The sequence below is a fragment of the Caenorhabditis elegans genome, chromosome V (assembly GCF_000002985.6).
Source record: "Caenorhabditis elegans chromosome V".
In the NCBI taxonomy this organism is placed as follows: Eukaryota; Metazoa; Nematoda; class Chromadorea; order Rhabditida; family Rhabditidae; genus Caenorhabditis; species Caenorhabditis elegans.
Window position 1 is genome coordinate 17,607,895 of NC_003283.11, and position 15,034 is coordinate 17,622,928.

Sequence of the window (15,034 nt, forward strand, 5' to 3'; positions counted from 1 at the left end):
GGGGTCTGAAGTTTTACAGTTTTACAGTAATTTTTAAATGATCACTGATCAAACGTCTAACAGTGTTTTTTTTAGCCAAAAAATCAACAGAAAATCACAAACCTTATAAGCCACATCGGATTTCACCTGTTGGTCGGTGGCATGGCGATTTATCTCACCATCAGTAGTCATACTCAATTCGGCATATACATACATATGTATAATGAACAACTCATTTTCGAATTTTGATTATCTTCCCGATTTATTCGCTTCCGCGTCATTGCATTGGATACTTTTGATGATGTTATTATCATATATTTCACTTCCATTTTATATATATGTGCACAAAATTAATAAGCAAAGAGAAGAGGTTTGTTTTACAATTCGTGTAGGGAACTTTGAAACAATAAGGCTAACGTTTTGAAAAATGTTTTATAATTTTCAGAGTTTCCCACTTATAATGAAACAATTTTACAAAATGGTAAAAATCGCTTATTTCTGTTTTTTCATGGTTATTGTAATAGGATCTGTGATTCTTCTAACCTTTTTCTCTAACATTTTGTCAAACCCTTCTTTTGAAAAATTCCATATTGTACTCATGTAAGTTCAGAATTAAAGTGTAAAAACTTGTATCTTTTTAATTTTTTCTTTACAGTATCTTCCTTCTTTTTGGTGGCGCCGTGGTAACAATTCAATTTCTTGCTTTCATTGTAACACTGCAGGTGTTTCATGTTCTGATATTTCTCATCGCCATTCAAAACTTGTTGCGATTTTTCTTTCCGTTAAGATTTTCTTTATTGAAAAACTCGACAGATAGATATGTTAAACAGTTTTATATATTTTTTGTATCAAAAGAAATTGCGTGTTTTTTGCTTTTCGCCGCATGTGATAATGACTTTTTGCCCAGAAATATTTGGGAAACCGGCCACGTTGTATATTTGGTGAGTACATAAAAAATTATCAAGACAGTGCAAAAACTATTCCTAGGGTGCTAAAATAGTCAAATATCATGTAAAAATGTTCTCCAAAATGGTCACACCACTTAAGAATTTTGGTGGCTTTTTAGAATCAACTGGTTCTTAACAAAAATTGCTGACACTTTCGAGGTTCCGCGCCGCACTATACAGAAAACAGAGTCACTTTATCGGAGGCCAAAAAAAAGCTCTAGCGTCCACTAGGCAGCTGCAACGCGTGAGCAACTTGAGCAGGGTATTTAGGGATATTCTTGTTTTTGGAAACTACCCATTCTCAAAAAAACAAAAACCTCACCAAAAAGCTTTCAGATAACATTTCTAATAATGAACGTACTCATTTCCCAGTTGTCTCCATTGATCTATATTCCAATAATATGGAGAACACGGAAAAATAAAACTCTTATGTATTCACAACAACATGCTTATCTTTATAGATATGTTTTCTGGCAAAATGTTCTAGTGTTCTCGTTTAAAACGGTAAGAAATTTTGAATGAAACATTGTAAAATTTGTCTTTGAGATTGCCTTGCCATATTTGATGGAAAATCCCGAAATTGATAGAATTTTAGTTGGAATTTTATATAACGATTTTTCCACGCTACCATTGACAATTCAGCTGTCCTATTTGTGGTGCAATCGACACTGTTTATTTATCAATTTTAATATCAAGACGTTTTTAAAAGTTTTATGTGGTAAAGATGACGTTTCTGTACATCCAGTGGCTGCTCCAATTGTGTATTCTATAACCTAATAGCACTTCATTTATTCTCTTGAAACGCATGTAACTCACTCAAATGTCCGTTAAAAGACTTTTCATAATGAAGTATTCAGTAAGATAGTTTAATGTGATTACATGATTTTTTTTAATTCAACACAATATTTGAACTACATCTTTAATACCGATGGCTTAGCTTTATCAATAGGTTCTCTTCAAGTAAGGGGTTTTTTTTCTCTGTTAGACTACTCCTTGGTTTTAAAATTCTCAGTCAGTTCAATTTTTCAATTAATATTTTCTTCGAGGCTTTCGTTTTTGTACCATAAACTCTACCTGTTTGTTGACTACATGCCCGACTAAGTAACTAGGTAAGTTCAAAGTAACTAAGTAAGTTCATCAGTTAGTAGTTAATTCAAAACATACACACAATATTAATATTGCTGAATGAACACTTTATTAATCTTGAATCATGTATTACACCTCTTTCATTTCAAATGTCCACCCTTGTCGGTAGAGCGAGTACTTCTTTCCATTTGGCTGTGTTACGGTGTCACCGTTTTGGACTTGATCCGGTCCACAAACTCCATTTTTCTTGGGTGCCTGAAGTTTAACAGTTTTACAGCACCTTTTTATACGATCACTAATCAAAAGCCTAACGGTGTTCTTGAGACAACCAAATCCGAAAATTAACAGAAAATCACAAACCTTAAAAGCCACATCGGATTTGACGTCACTCCACTTATTTTCCAATGGTTTGTTATAATATGTGTTAGGCACCAAAACATGGGTTTTTATACTGAATGTAGCATAGCTGTGGCAATCCCCATTGTTGTAGAGGAATTCGGAGGACAAGCATATAGGATTGTTCAAACATCTGTTCATACATTCAGTCACACTAGAAGCTTTTCCAGATTGAAATGGACGACGTCTGTCTGCGTATTGCCAACCTGTCATAAATTGTGACATACACCACTCTTCTCCGTTGACAAATATGCCAATGGAGGCGAAGGCGAGGATGTTGAGAAAGAAGTGCATTTTGGAAGATGCTGGAGAAGAGGCTCTAGAGCAGAGGTTATATACAAGAGATCCGTTCCCACGGAAGTTGTTAAATGTCGAAAAATTCAAAAGTTTCATGGATGGAGGAATAAGAGTTTGATGTATGTTCGTCAAAACGAATAGATCAAAATCACAGCAAAAGCAAGAAGAGGTTTTTATAAATTTTCTTATGTTATTGGTTAATTGCGACATGAGTAGTCTAATCCCAAGCCAAAAGAAAACATGTATTAAATAGATGTCGTCAACTAAAATGCCGCGGTACACGTCCGCAGTCGGTGAACAAAACTTTTCGTTGAATACTCAGTCAGCCAAATTTAACTACTGTAGAAATTTCTCCCCACACGTCGCGATTGCCGCTCCGTGATGCAATCTGTTGCCACATTTGGATCCACGGTTTTTAAAAGTCTAGTCATTCAAAAGTCGCTTTTAGGTCACTAGCTTTTGATAAAATCTGCGAAATGGATTAATGGATGAATGCAAGGATCTTTGACGTGAAACAATTAATTTTTTCCACTGCTATGAAACATTTCGAGCATTTCGTCAAGGCAAATGTTAGATCAACCAATTTAAGAATGTTCAAATTGATGTATAATATCTAACGTAGTTTAACTAAATTGCATACGAACATTGTGCGTAAAGCATGCAAGACGATTCGAAAAACTACAAAAAATCAATGTCTTGAAAAATAAAATAAAAAACTATTTAAGTTTTCTAAATAAAACTATATCCACAATGAACAATTCGTCTATCAGATGAGTGATGTAGGTTATGTTTCCGCCGTGGTTAATTTTCAGATTGGCATATCAACGATTACCCACTTCAAAGTGCTCCTCTGGTCCTAAAAATTTTGAGGTGACCTTCTATGAAGGTCCTCTTCTAAATACAATAGGTTTCATTTGGAAATTCGAGGACAAGCTAGAAGGTTTTCTTGTAAATAAAACTACATCCAGAGATTTGTTAACCTGCATCATACACGGTTCTTTACTATGTTCTTTCAGAAAATTATCTTTTTTGTATGCGTCAAAAAGCAGTGATAGCTCAGTTTTCACCAATTTTTGGAAACTTTCAATGTTCATATTCACAAACAGTTCCAACATACGACAGTGATTCGAATTTCTCCAACGCTCACCAAAAACTTTAGAATTATCCTACTCATGTCCAAATTAACCAATAACATAAGAAAATTTATAAAAGTTGTGTTTTCTGTGATCTTGCTCTATTCGTTTTGACGAACATACATCAAACTCTTATTCCTCCATCTTTAGTATCCATAAAACTTTTGAATTTTCCGACATTTAACAACTTCCGTGGGAACGGATCTCTTGTAAATAACCTCTGCTCTGAAGTCTCTTCTCCAGCATCTTCCAAAATGCACTTCTTTCTCAACATCCTCGCCTTCGCCTCCATTGGCATATTTGTCAACGGAGAAGAGTGGTGTATGTCACAATTTATGACAGGTTGGCAATACGCAGACAGACGTCGTCCATTTCAATCTGGAAAAGCTTCTAGTGTGACTGAATGTATGAACAGATGTTTGAACAATCCTATATGCTTGTCCTCCGAATTCCTCTACAACAATGGGGATAGCCACAGCTATGCTACATTCAGTATAAAAACCCATGTTTTGGTGCCTAACACATATTATAACAAACCATTGGAAAATAAGTGGAGTGACGTCAAATCCGATGTGGCTTTTAAGGTTTGTGATTTTCTGTTAATTTTCGGATTTGGTTGTCTCAAGAACACCGTTAGGCTTTTGATTAGTGATCGTATAAAAAGGTGCTGTAAAACTGTTAAACTTCAGGCACCCAAGAAAAATGGAGTTTGTGGACCGGATCAAGTCCAAAACGGTGACACCGTAACACAGCCAAATGGAAAGAAGTACTCGCTCTACCGACAAGGGTGGACATTTGAAATGAAAGAGGTGTAATACATGATTCAAGATTAATAAAGTGTTCATTCAGCAATATTAATATTGTGTGTATGTTTTGAATTAACTACTAACTGATGAACTTACTTAGTTACTTAGTCGGGCATGTAGTCGACAAACAGGTAGAGTTTATGGTACAAAAACGAAAGCCTCGAAGAAAATATTAATTGAAAATTTAAACTGACTGAGAATTTTAAAACCAAGGAGTAGTCTAACAGAGAAAAAAATAAATGAACCCTTACTTGAAAGAGAACCTTTTGAAAAAACGCAGCCATCGGTATCAAAGACGTAGTTCAAATAGTCTGTTGAATTTTAAAAAATCATGTAATCATATTATACTATTTTACTGAATGCTTTATTATGAGAAGTCTTTTTGTGGACATTCGAGTGAGTTACATGCGTTTCAAGGAAAAATAATAACCAAGCGTGCCTTTGTCGACAATAAATTAACTGCAATTAGGTTACACAGGTGATTCGCCGTTTGTAAAATACTTATGGCCTCCAATATTTTAGATGCATTTTGCAAATCGCGAATTTCGCTGCGGGACCATTAACATTTTAGCAGTATTTTGGTAATCGCGACTCTCGGTGATCGCAATTTGCACAATATTTGCGATTTTGCAAGTATTTTACTATATCGCTGGTGCCTCTTGTAGAAGTGCGCGAACTACATTTCATAAGTATTTTAAAAACCGCGAATCACCTGTGTATAGAATGCACAATTGGCACTGACACTGGGTGAACAGAAGTATCAGCTTTACCACATAAAACTTTGAAAAACGTCTTGATATTGATGGTCGAGGTACTGTAGTAGGGTTACTGTAGTTAAAGAAAAATTGACGTTTCGTCTTTTGAATGAATTCTCTCCGAGGATATTGAAGGAATATGGTTGGGGTACTGTAGTAGAACTTTAGGGGTAAATTTTTATTTTAGTAGTACTGTAAAGGTAATTAAATTTTCTGAGAGAAATATTTGGCAGGAAAGTCAAATTTTCTGAGAAATTTTTTTGCGGGAAATTATAATTTTTTGAAAAAAATTCTATAAAAATTTGGAAATTTCTAGAATTTACTAGAAAAATCTGGAAACTTCTAGAATTATTTTTACAAATATGGAAACTTCTCAAACATTCGAGAAAAATCTGGAAACTTTCAGAATTTTCTAGTCAAATCTGGAAATTACTCCAGGTAAAAAGCATACGCATACTTTAAAGTCGATTTAACACTTTATTGATATCGAACAATGCATTAAATACTTTGAAGTTCCCAAATATCGACGGTCTGCCGTCTAAGCTTGTACTTCTTTCCATTTGGGATGGTTGTGACGTCACCGCGATTGTATGCGTTAATGACTTCATTCGGTGCACAAACTCCGTTTTTCTTTGGGAACTGGAATTTAAGCATGTATGTGCCAAAAATGACGCGCAATTTTTGCATGATCTCGGCTTCAAAATAATGATAGAAAACTACAAACCTTTAGAGCCACATCGGATTTAACGGGATTCCATTCATTTTTCGGTGGATTATCATAATATGCATTTGACATCAAATAATACGGATTTGCAGAGGCCGTATTAAAGTTTAGGCACTGCATACTGTTGTATCGGAATTCGGAGGACATACATGCAGGATTATTCAAGCATCTGTTCTTACACTCATCTGCATCCGCTACTTTTCCAGTGAAAAATGGATAAGTAATTACAGAATGTTGGTAGCCGCAAAAGAATTGCGTCATACACCACTCTTCTCCGTTGACAAGTAGGCCAATAGAGGCGAAGGCGAGGATGTTGAGAAAGAGGTGCATTTTGGAAGATGCTGGAGAAGAGACTGTAGAGCGGAGGTTTTATACAAAAAGAGGCATTTCTCACGGAAGTTGTTAAATTTCGGAAAATTGAAACGTTTTATAGATACTAAAAATTGAGGAATAAGAGTTAGATGTCTGTTCATCAGAAAGAACATAACACTAACTGACAATGTCTGGAGGATCGATACATTAAGTCTGGGCATAGTTTTAAAAAAGAATAAACTGAAGGTTTTACAAGAAAAAGTGGGTTATATTACAATAGATGCCCTAATGTCGTATAATTTATTTTCACACACATGTGTACAACAAGTTTTATTTGACAATAAAACAAAATAAAATTATAAGCAAAAATAATTAACATCGTCATACACGTGATGCGGATTCATGGAATAGTTCAATGATTGTCTCCTCTCCAGAAATTCAGAATGGCGTGAGCGTAGAACGTAAATTAACTCACGTTGTGAAGTACGATGTAAAATTGAAAAACATCCCCATAATGGATGGATCATTTTTTGTCAAAGCTTGCAATTTACAAATTGGAAGAGCTTGATCATCACTCTAACCAATACATATTTAAATTATAATGTTCGAAGGTTACTGCAACTCACTATTTTATCCGAAAACGTCAAGGTGTATGTGTATAGGTTGGTTCGGCAATAATCAATATCAAATTCATTTTTCACAGAAAGAAATTGATTTTCGACGTCATCAAGTTGATCGATGTGGAATGTCTGAAACGCCTAGTGCAATTTACTGTTGAATTGTAATAGCTAATCCGACATATAACAAGTTTATTAAAACACTTTACTCCATATTCATCCCAAACCTTCCACTTACCCGGTACCCGAACCTTCTACTTACCTTTTCCATTGGACGGTTTTAATTTTCAGCAATAACACTGACTTTAAGTGTTTTGAATATCTCTGGGTGACAGCTTTTCACAATCGAAATTATATATCGTCTAATTGTAACACTCCGAAATGAAATAGTTATTTCGTTCAGTACAAGCGAATTATCTCTTTTCTGGAGCATTTCTTTGAAATCACTTAGAAACGTGTTGCTAATATCATCATTAAGCAATGAGCTTGATTTTCCAAACATTGCAATTGATAGAAATGACAGAACGTTGTTCATGGCTAGCGAGGTACTTAAATTCTCAATGAACAGTTTCATGAAATCCTGGTTCTCGAGCAGTTCTTCCATTTGGTCTTGCACTCGCTGGCATCCTAGAGAGCAATTGTGGTAAGTGAGCGTTACTGGCTTTTGATCGGTCTTGTAGTACAACACGTAGGTAGCAGATATTTGATTGTTCTCAACTGTGATGTAGACTTCCACAATTGGATACTTTTGGATTTGGTCCATATCTGCGGCTGAAAAAGTTTGAAATGCATTAAATAACTTGAAAATTAGAAGCAGATATGAAGAAAACAAAGGTTTTTAAAAAGGAATATGGTTTCGAGAATGTTCGGCGAGCACATGATAAGTATAGGGAAACTAAAAATTGCTATGCCTAGCAATAAGTTCACATATTTTGTTTGAAAATTTGATACAAAACTTGAAAATTAGGAAGAGAAACTATACTTACATGGGAATAGAAGTGAAACAAACCGAGAAATGCTTCTTATCAGTATTGCGAAATGTAATTGGTATACATTGATAAACTTACAAAAAATTCCTCATTGTTCTGCCCTGAACGCATAATTATGATATTTCGGGTTGGACACAATTATTGAAAAATGATAAATGTCACATCTACGTGGATTTTTTTTCCGATTGTTTTTAACTCGGAAATATTGTAAATCCCCACACTTTTTACTATTGAATGTGAAGTAAATAAATCAGAAAAATAATTTGAAATGACTCCAAATTTTCTCCTGGTTCCGACGAATAATGAGGTAAAGAATTGAAAAAAGTTGTTCAGCTCTAAAAATGTAATTTGTACACCCATGTCATTTTTCAGACGTCGAAGTTTTGCTCCAGAGACGCCATGTATGGATTTACGAGATTTGCATATATTTACGAAATGTTTAATCTCGGAGGCTGACTTTCGTTTTTTCAACGATTTTCCTTCAGTTTCGGTCGAAAGAGAATCTTTCAGTTTTCCAAAAACTTTGAAGTAGAATTATTAATCATAAAAAAAAGATAAATATGAGATTAAGTTGGTTAAGGATAGAATAATTATCAAATGTGAAAAGAAGAGTTCCATAAAATTTTGGTCTTCGAAAAATTTTTCCTTTCCTCCGATTTCCAATGAGCATCCGTTTATTGTACTTTTGTAGCAGAGTTCTTGACGGTATTGTAGTTTTTGTTTGTACATGACATAGGCAACTAGAATAGATATTTCTTCAACAGTCACATAAATTTCTACAATTCGAGATATCCGAATAGTTTTTATTGTTGATGAAGGGGTGTTATTTCTGAAATCTATTTTTGTTTTAAGATTCTTTTTATTTGGATGTTTCCTCACGTTCCACAAGCAATCATTTCCATATTTTCTTGACTAGAACTGATTTACTGGATATTTCTGAAATAACGCAACATACAGGAGATGCAATAGGGAAGAAGCACATACATAAATAGTTTTCATCGAATGCTTCAAGCAAAGTTTTTGATAACGATATTTCTCTGATAGTCTTTCTAGAAAAGTTATTGCTAGTTTCACGTCTGGAGGGGGAGGGGGGTGGAAGTGTGGAACTGATAAGAGCTCGGTGGAAAGTTAGCAATGTTAGTTCCAATGACAGGTCACAGTTAGTTTAGGGTGCAATGTCAGTTTTTAGCGCTAGTTTACATAACTGTAGCAGGTACACAGTGGTTCCAAAAGTCGACCTTTTCAATTTTCATGTAAAAAAAAATAATAAAAGTATCCATTCTAGAAGATACCGCAATTTTATGAGGCTCGCACACTGTAGTTTGCATCCTTCATCAAAATGTTGAATCGTGTTGATTGTATTCTTGAGTAAAAAGGCGGTGCTGTCGTATTACAGAAATAGGTTTGTGGTATTCACGCAGTACCATGTCACCATTTACGTGTACAGGGTATGCATATATTGACGGCACTGTGATATTAGATTGCAATATTACTTCGAAACAGGAGAGGTTTGCCTGGTGGTTGGTGGATTACTGTAGGATTTGGGTGCCGTCAAAACTTTGTACAGTACTTTTTTCCACTTCTACGGTGTTTAAGGATGGCGCCTTTAAAGACGTAAAAGTGGAAAAAGATGCATTGTAATGTTATATTTTAAATTTTGTTGGATGTTGTTTGAAAATGCGGAGAAATATTTTTCCAGTGAAAATGAATAGCTATGTGTACGAATATTGAAACGTTCAGAAAAAGTCTCACCAAAAAATAAATTATTCACAACAAAACAAATTAAAATTTCCTTCTGAAAAAACTATAAGGAATGATCGATAATAAAAGCCTGAGGAATTAATATAAATGTTAGAAAGAAAATAAAACTACAACACTAGAATATTGGAATTTGAGAGTAGGCAAGGAGAATCCAGAATTAGCAAGATGGTTTCAGGTTACAGTCAATATTTGTTATGATATATTAGAAATACTGATCAAAATGCACACTATTTGTAGAGAATCATCATCCCGGAGTCGTATTTCTATTAGTTGTCACAGCTCAACAATGTATCAAGCTTTTCAGGTCAATGTGGCTTGAAACTTCCAAAAGGTACTGAAACAAAAATAGTTTCTCAGAAAACTTGAATTTCCCTCAAAAAAATTTTCTCATAAATTTTGAATTTCCCGCCCAAATTTTTAAGGGTCTCACCATGATAGGTCTCACCACGACCATTCCAGAATTTTGACGAATTTTCCATAAGGTTCTAGTAAATTCCAGAAGGTTCTAGAAAATTTCAGAACTTTCTCGAATTTTCCAGAAGGTTCTAGTAAATTCCAGAAGGATCTAGAAAATTTCAGAACTTTCTCGAATTTTCCAGAAGGTTCTAGTAAATTCCAGAAGGTTCTAGAAAATTTCAGAACTTTCTCGAATTTTCCATAAGGTTCTAGTAAATTCCAGAAGGTTCTAGAAAATTTCAGAACTTTCTCGAATTTTCCATAAGATTCTAGTAAATTCCAGAAGGTTCTAGAAAATTTCAGAACTTTCTCGAATTTTCCAGAAGGTTCTAGTAAATTCCAGAAGGATCTAGAAAATTTCAGAACTTTCTCGAATTTTCCAGAAGGTTCTAGTAAATTCCAGAAGGTTCTAGAAAATTTCAGAACTTTCTCGAATTTTCCATAAGGTTCTAGTAAATTCCAGAAGGATCTAGAAAATTTCAGAACTTTCTCGAATTTTCCAGAAGGTTCTAGTAAATTCCAGAAGGTTCTAGAAAATTTCAGAACTTTCTCGAATTTTCCATAAGGTTCTAGTAAATTCCAGAAGGTTCTAGAAAATTTCAGAACTTTCTCGAATTTTCCAGAAGGTTCTAGTAAATTCCAGAAGGTTCTAGAAAATTTCAGAACTTTCTCGAATTTTCCAGAAGGTTCTAGTAAATTCCAGAAGGTTCTAGAAAATTTCAGAACTTTCTCGAATTTTCCATAAGATTCTAGTAAATTCCAGAAGGTTCTAGAAAATTTCAGAACTTTCTCGAATTTTCCAGAAGGTTCTAGTAAATTCCAGAAGGTTCTAGAAAATTTCAGAACTTTCTCGAATTTTCCAGAAGGTTCTAGTAAATTCCAGAAGGATCTAGAAAATTCCAGAATTTTCTCGAATTCTCCAGAAAGTTCTAGAGCTTTTCAGAATTTTCCCCAAGTTTCCAATATTCCTTCAAAAGACGAAAAGTCAATTTTTCTCAAACTACAGTAATCCTACAGTACTCCTACAGTACCCCTACAGTACTATTACAGTCCCCCGACTATATCCCACTACTAACCGCAAACCTATATCTCTTCAAAAGACAAAAACTCAACTTTTCCTAAATTACAGTAATCCTACAGTACTCCTACAGTACCCCTACAGTACCCCGACCATATCCCACTACTAACCGCAAACCTATATCACTTCAAAAGACAAAAACTCAATTTTTCCTAAATTACAGTAATCCTACAGTTCTCCTACAGTACCCCTACAGTACTACTACAGTACCCCGACCATATCCCACTACTAACCCCAAACCTATCTCTCTTCAAGAGACAAAAACACCTTGCCTTTGTAAGCTATGACGTCACTACTTAACAAACGGACACTATTTTTTTATATATAGGTAATAATACTCACCAATGAATTGTGGTGATTAAACTATCAGAAACGGACGCCGTATGAGATGCAAAGGAAATGAGGAATCTGTGGAAAATTGGAAAAAATTCTAGCGATGGCACTTCTTATCATCAACTGTTTAGTCAGGCACTCTCGAACTGTTGAGTGGCGAAGGCTCACTAAAAAATATACCTTTAACTAAAACATTTATCCAAATTCATATTTTCTGTTTCCTTCTGTTTCCTGAATATATTCTTGGGAGTGCCTGGTGTTTCATTCCAGTAATGCAATGGCTCCGGAAATGTAAGTGATGTTAAGGTTTCCTCACGATTAATTTTCAACAGTTTTTTAAAGGGAAATTCATTTTTAGTGTTTGTTTTATAATTAATATATCCATTCAATAATCCTAGTGTTTTTCAAAAAAATTTCGCAGGGAAAATGCAATATACAAGTTTTTTTAGTCTTGGCCAGTCTTCGACTGTGTCTTCGGCACTGAAAATCATCTTTATCGCTCAAGTTGTGGAAATATGTGTATCAGTAGAAGATGATCTAATTCTGTTCAGTTGTGTCGTATTTCGAAAAGGATTACATAAATCTTTGGAAGTCGCGTATGAAAAAGAAGCATCTGGATGTAGATTCAAAATGGAAAACGCTGAGGAATATATTGAAAATAAAAACTATGTGACTTTGTCGATTGAACATCTGAAGAGATTCCTCAGTTCCGTGCATTTACTCTCCAGCTTCTCAATTTCTACGCAATCAGCAAGCAATCCAAATTATTGTTCATATCTACACGAAATCGAGGACATTCTTGAAACTAGAGAGCAATTACTCATAGTGAATGAATTTTCCATTGGTTTTTCGTCTCAGAACTTGACGAACTTCACTTCAATTTTATTGATGTTTGATCCAGATGCGCTTCATGCGGTTCACCTCAAGACCAGTTCAGAGAATTGGAGAAATTCCAACTTTTTAGAGCAAATTTCTAGTTTCTAACCAAAAGCCTTGATTACAATGGAAGCATCAAATGTCTCAGACCTAATGTTTCTTAAAGATGTTCGTGTTTTTTTTTATAAAACCGATATATTCCTACTTTTTCAGCATTTTGTTCGTTCGGAAGTCTTCTGCGATAAATTTATACTTCAATGCTATTTTAATGTAGATGATGTCATCGGAGTGTTTGGAACTCCCGGTAATTCTGAATACAAAACTGAAAAATGGTACTTCACAAGTCAATCGGGAGATAATGATATTTGCATGCAGCATGGCTATTTTGGCTCGGAGAGCTTCTCGTCATTCACTTTTACGAAAGTCTCACTGGATGTAAAACTAAATGAAGTGAGTTTTAGGTGTTGTCACAGCTAAGCTTTGTAGAGACATATTTTACTCTCGAATTTTCCGGAAGGTTCTAGAACAATCCAGAATTTTCTCGAATTTTGCAGAAGATTCTAGAACATTCCAGAATTTTCTTGGAATTTTCCGTCAATGTTTTTTCTCAGAAAAGTTGAATCCCCCGCCAAAATATGTTTTCTCAAAAATTGGAACTTTCCGTGATAGTATTTGTTCTCAAAAATTTTGAATTTCCCGCCAAAATATTTTTGAAGGGTCACACCATGATGGGAAGAGAGCCAGACCCCTCCCACAACTCTTAGTGACGTCACAGACTACAAAGACTGCATAGGCTACATTTTACTCTTTTATATATAAGTAATGATATTTTTTAGTTTCGCAATTGAACTTTACGATTAGAAAGTCGAACTGAGCCGGGCAATAACGTTTGAGCAAATTCAGAAAACTAAGTAGGTGTTTCGGGATTTCTGAGTTTTTCTTTTACTAAAGTTAACTACCGTATTTTCTCAGTTAGTCTCACAGTTACTATCAACTTTCTTTCTAATATTCCAACACTAACTTGATAAACTTTTAAAAAAATTTTGCAAGTTCTTCATTTTTTATTGTTAATTTAACTTTAACGCAAACAACAGTCCACAATGAGTAGGGCTGTTAAATAAGGCGAAAACGTCGACCTTTGTCCTATTTAACAGTCTTACTGGCAGCCAAGCCAATTTATCGGAGAACATCTCTAACAGGCCTAACAATCACAGGGAAAACATAAATAATTTCATTTCTTTCCAGAAATTGAAGTTGCCATCTGAGAACATAAAACTGAACCTGATGAAACTTGCTAACCAGGTTCAACTTGTCATGACGCTTATTATCGAGAAATCAACTTTTCCAACATTGTAGGTTTTTAGTTTTCTTTTTGGAGACATTCTAGTTTTCCCGATGTGTGAGTTTTGTCTGAAATCAATGACCATTTAAAATTACAGACTAGCTCTACGTGACACCTCCAAAGATCTAAGATATTTCGTGGTCAAAAACGGATTATACTGCTCTCCAATTGAAATTAAAGTTCACGCAAACACTATTCAATGCACATACAACATTGATGACCAAATAACTTTCCCGTGTTCTGAGACCCAGTCACTGAAGAAATGGCTAAAAAAGTATTGCCCAAAACATGTCACAATTGAGAAATTTTCCTGTGATTCCGATAATTTCGCAAAAATGGAAGATCTGAAGGCGTTTCTACTCTCCTTTAAAACAAAGATGGCAATTGAAAATTTGGATCTGGAAGGGAAAAGTGAACTGGAGTTCATTGAGCTTATGCGCTACCTAGACGAGAAAAACTTAAAAAGACTAAAAATCAGTTTTTCTGGAGATCACGATAACAATACTAATCATTGTCTCATGCTCGACCAAATAACCGAGACAGCTCATTGGAAACATGCCGTTGAGTTGATCTTAGAAGGATCGAAAATTGCCGTATCAATTCGAAAACTAAACCATTTTTTGAAAGTGACAGCTTTCTTGGATGTAATTACAGTCGAAAACGTGGTATTTTTGAAGCATGTAGGTTTTAATATAATTTTGAATGACGTTGTCATAGTTTTATTTCTTCCAGACTCTCCTGCCTTCCTTGCTTCCTAGAAACTTTAATCTCATCACTCCTACCCACTCGGACCTGCAAAGCCTCGCTCATCACATTGGTTGTCCAGTTGTAAAAAAAACGAACGGAATTGAATATAACCAATGGTTATTCCCAGCCACGAAGTTTTTTGAAATTTTGATTCATAAAACGATAAATGGGTGCACCTGTATCGAAATGCGACATAGGAATGATAAATCACAATTTCTTTAAATTTTATTGATTTCCTCATTCCATTGTTTGTTCCCACCTTTCTGAGAATTGCCAATAGCAATGCAAGACGTTCAGTACCATAATAAATATTCAATACCATCCTGCCAATTATATTTTCCACTGCAGTTATAAGTTTCCGTATAATTCTTATGCATTAGCAACAAATTTTGTAACAAAC

General features: G+C 34.8%; 6 protein-coding genes and 1 pseudogene across 8 annotated transcripts; 3 read left to right on the forward strand and 4 right to left on the reverse strand.

Annotated features, from left to right (window-relative positions):
• Positions 1-202: 202 nt before the first annotated feature.
• srz-91 (Serpentine Receptor, class Z) lies at positions 203-1,703 on the forward strand (the record flags this gene model as incomplete). The annotated part of the gene is made up of 5 exons (NM_001029112.1): positions 203-349; positions 425-579; positions 635-920; positions 1,263-1,430; positions 1,473-1,703. The coding sequence occupies 5 exons, from the start codon at positions 203-205 to the stop codon at positions 1,701-1,703; spliced, it is 987 nt and encodes a 328-aa protein (NP_001024283.1).
• A 387-nt stretch (positions 1,704-2,090) lies between these two features.
• Y6G8.15 (Apple domain-containing protein) lies at positions 2,091-2,709 on the reverse strand. The gene is made up of 2 exons (NM_001269820.4): positions 2,373-2,709; positions 2,091-2,267 (listed from the first exon to the last, which is right to left on the reverse strand). The coding sequence occupies exons 1-2, from the start codon at positions 2,700-2,702 to the stop codon at positions 2,142-2,144; spliced, it is 456 nt and encodes a 151-aa protein (NP_001256749.1). The 5' UTR covers positions 2,703-2,709; the 3' UTR covers positions 2,091-2,141.
• Positions 2,710-4,083: 1,374 nt separating this feature from the next.
• Y6G8.13 lies at positions 4,084-4,424 on the forward strand (annotated as a pseudogene). Its single transcript has one exon. A coding segment is annotated over exon 1 (341 nt).
• A 1,432-nt stretch (positions 4,425-5,856) lies between these two features.
• Positions 5,857-6,457, reverse strand: Y6G8.14 (Apple domain-containing protein). The gene is made up of 2 exons (NM_001269821.3): positions 6,124-6,457; positions 5,857-6,038 (listed from the first exon to the last, which is right to left on the reverse strand). Exons 1-2 carry the CDS (start codon positions 6,451-6,453, stop codon positions 5,898-5,900), a joined length of 471 nt encoding a protein of 156 aa, NP_001256750.1. The 5' UTR covers positions 6,454-6,457; the 3' UTR covers positions 5,857-5,897.
• Positions 6,458-6,799: 342 nt separating this feature from the next.
• Positions 6,800-7,815, reverse strand: Y6G8.5 (Fuz_longin_1 domain-containing protein; the record flags this gene model as incomplete). Of its 2 annotated transcripts, NR_102110.1 has the most annotated exons (3): positions 6,800-7,011; positions 7,062-7,184; positions 7,315-7,815. NR_102110.1 is itself a non-coding variant. In NM_001029113.3 (1 exon), the coding sequence occupies one exon, from the start codon at positions 7,813-7,815 to the stop codon at positions 7,333-7,335; it is 483 nt and encodes a 160-aa protein (NP_001024284.3). The 2 variants fall into 2 exon arrangements, 1 of the variants encoding a protein (NP_001024284.3); NM_001029113.3 differs by lacking the exons at positions 6,800-7,011; positions 7,062-7,184 and having other exon boundaries at positions 7,333-7,815.
• Positions 7,816-8,578: 763 nt separating this feature from the next.
• Y6G8.6 (uncharacterized protein) lies at positions 8,579-9,010 on the reverse strand (the record flags this gene model as incomplete). Its single annotated transcript, NM_001029114.3, has 2 exons — positions 8,921-9,010; positions 8,579-8,870 (listed from the first exon to the last, which is right to left on the reverse strand). The coding sequence occupies exons 1-2, from the start codon at positions 8,941-8,943 to the stop codon at positions 8,579-8,581; spliced, it is 315 nt and encodes a 104-aa protein (NP_001024285.1). The 5' UTR covers positions 8,944-9,010.
• Positions 9,011-12,671: 3,661 nt separating this feature from the next.
• On the forward strand, positions 12,672-14,856 carry Y6G8.8 (DUF38 domain-containing protein; the record flags this gene model as incomplete). The annotated part of the gene is made up of 5 exons (NM_001359793.1): positions 12,672-12,713; positions 12,759-12,995; positions 13,791-13,897; positions 13,985-14,567; positions 14,620-14,856. 5 exons carry the CDS (start codon positions 12,672-12,674, stop codon positions 14,854-14,856), a joined length of 1,206 nt encoding a protein of 401 aa, NP_001346701.1.
• Between the last annotated feature and the right edge of the window lie 178 nt (positions 14,857-15,034).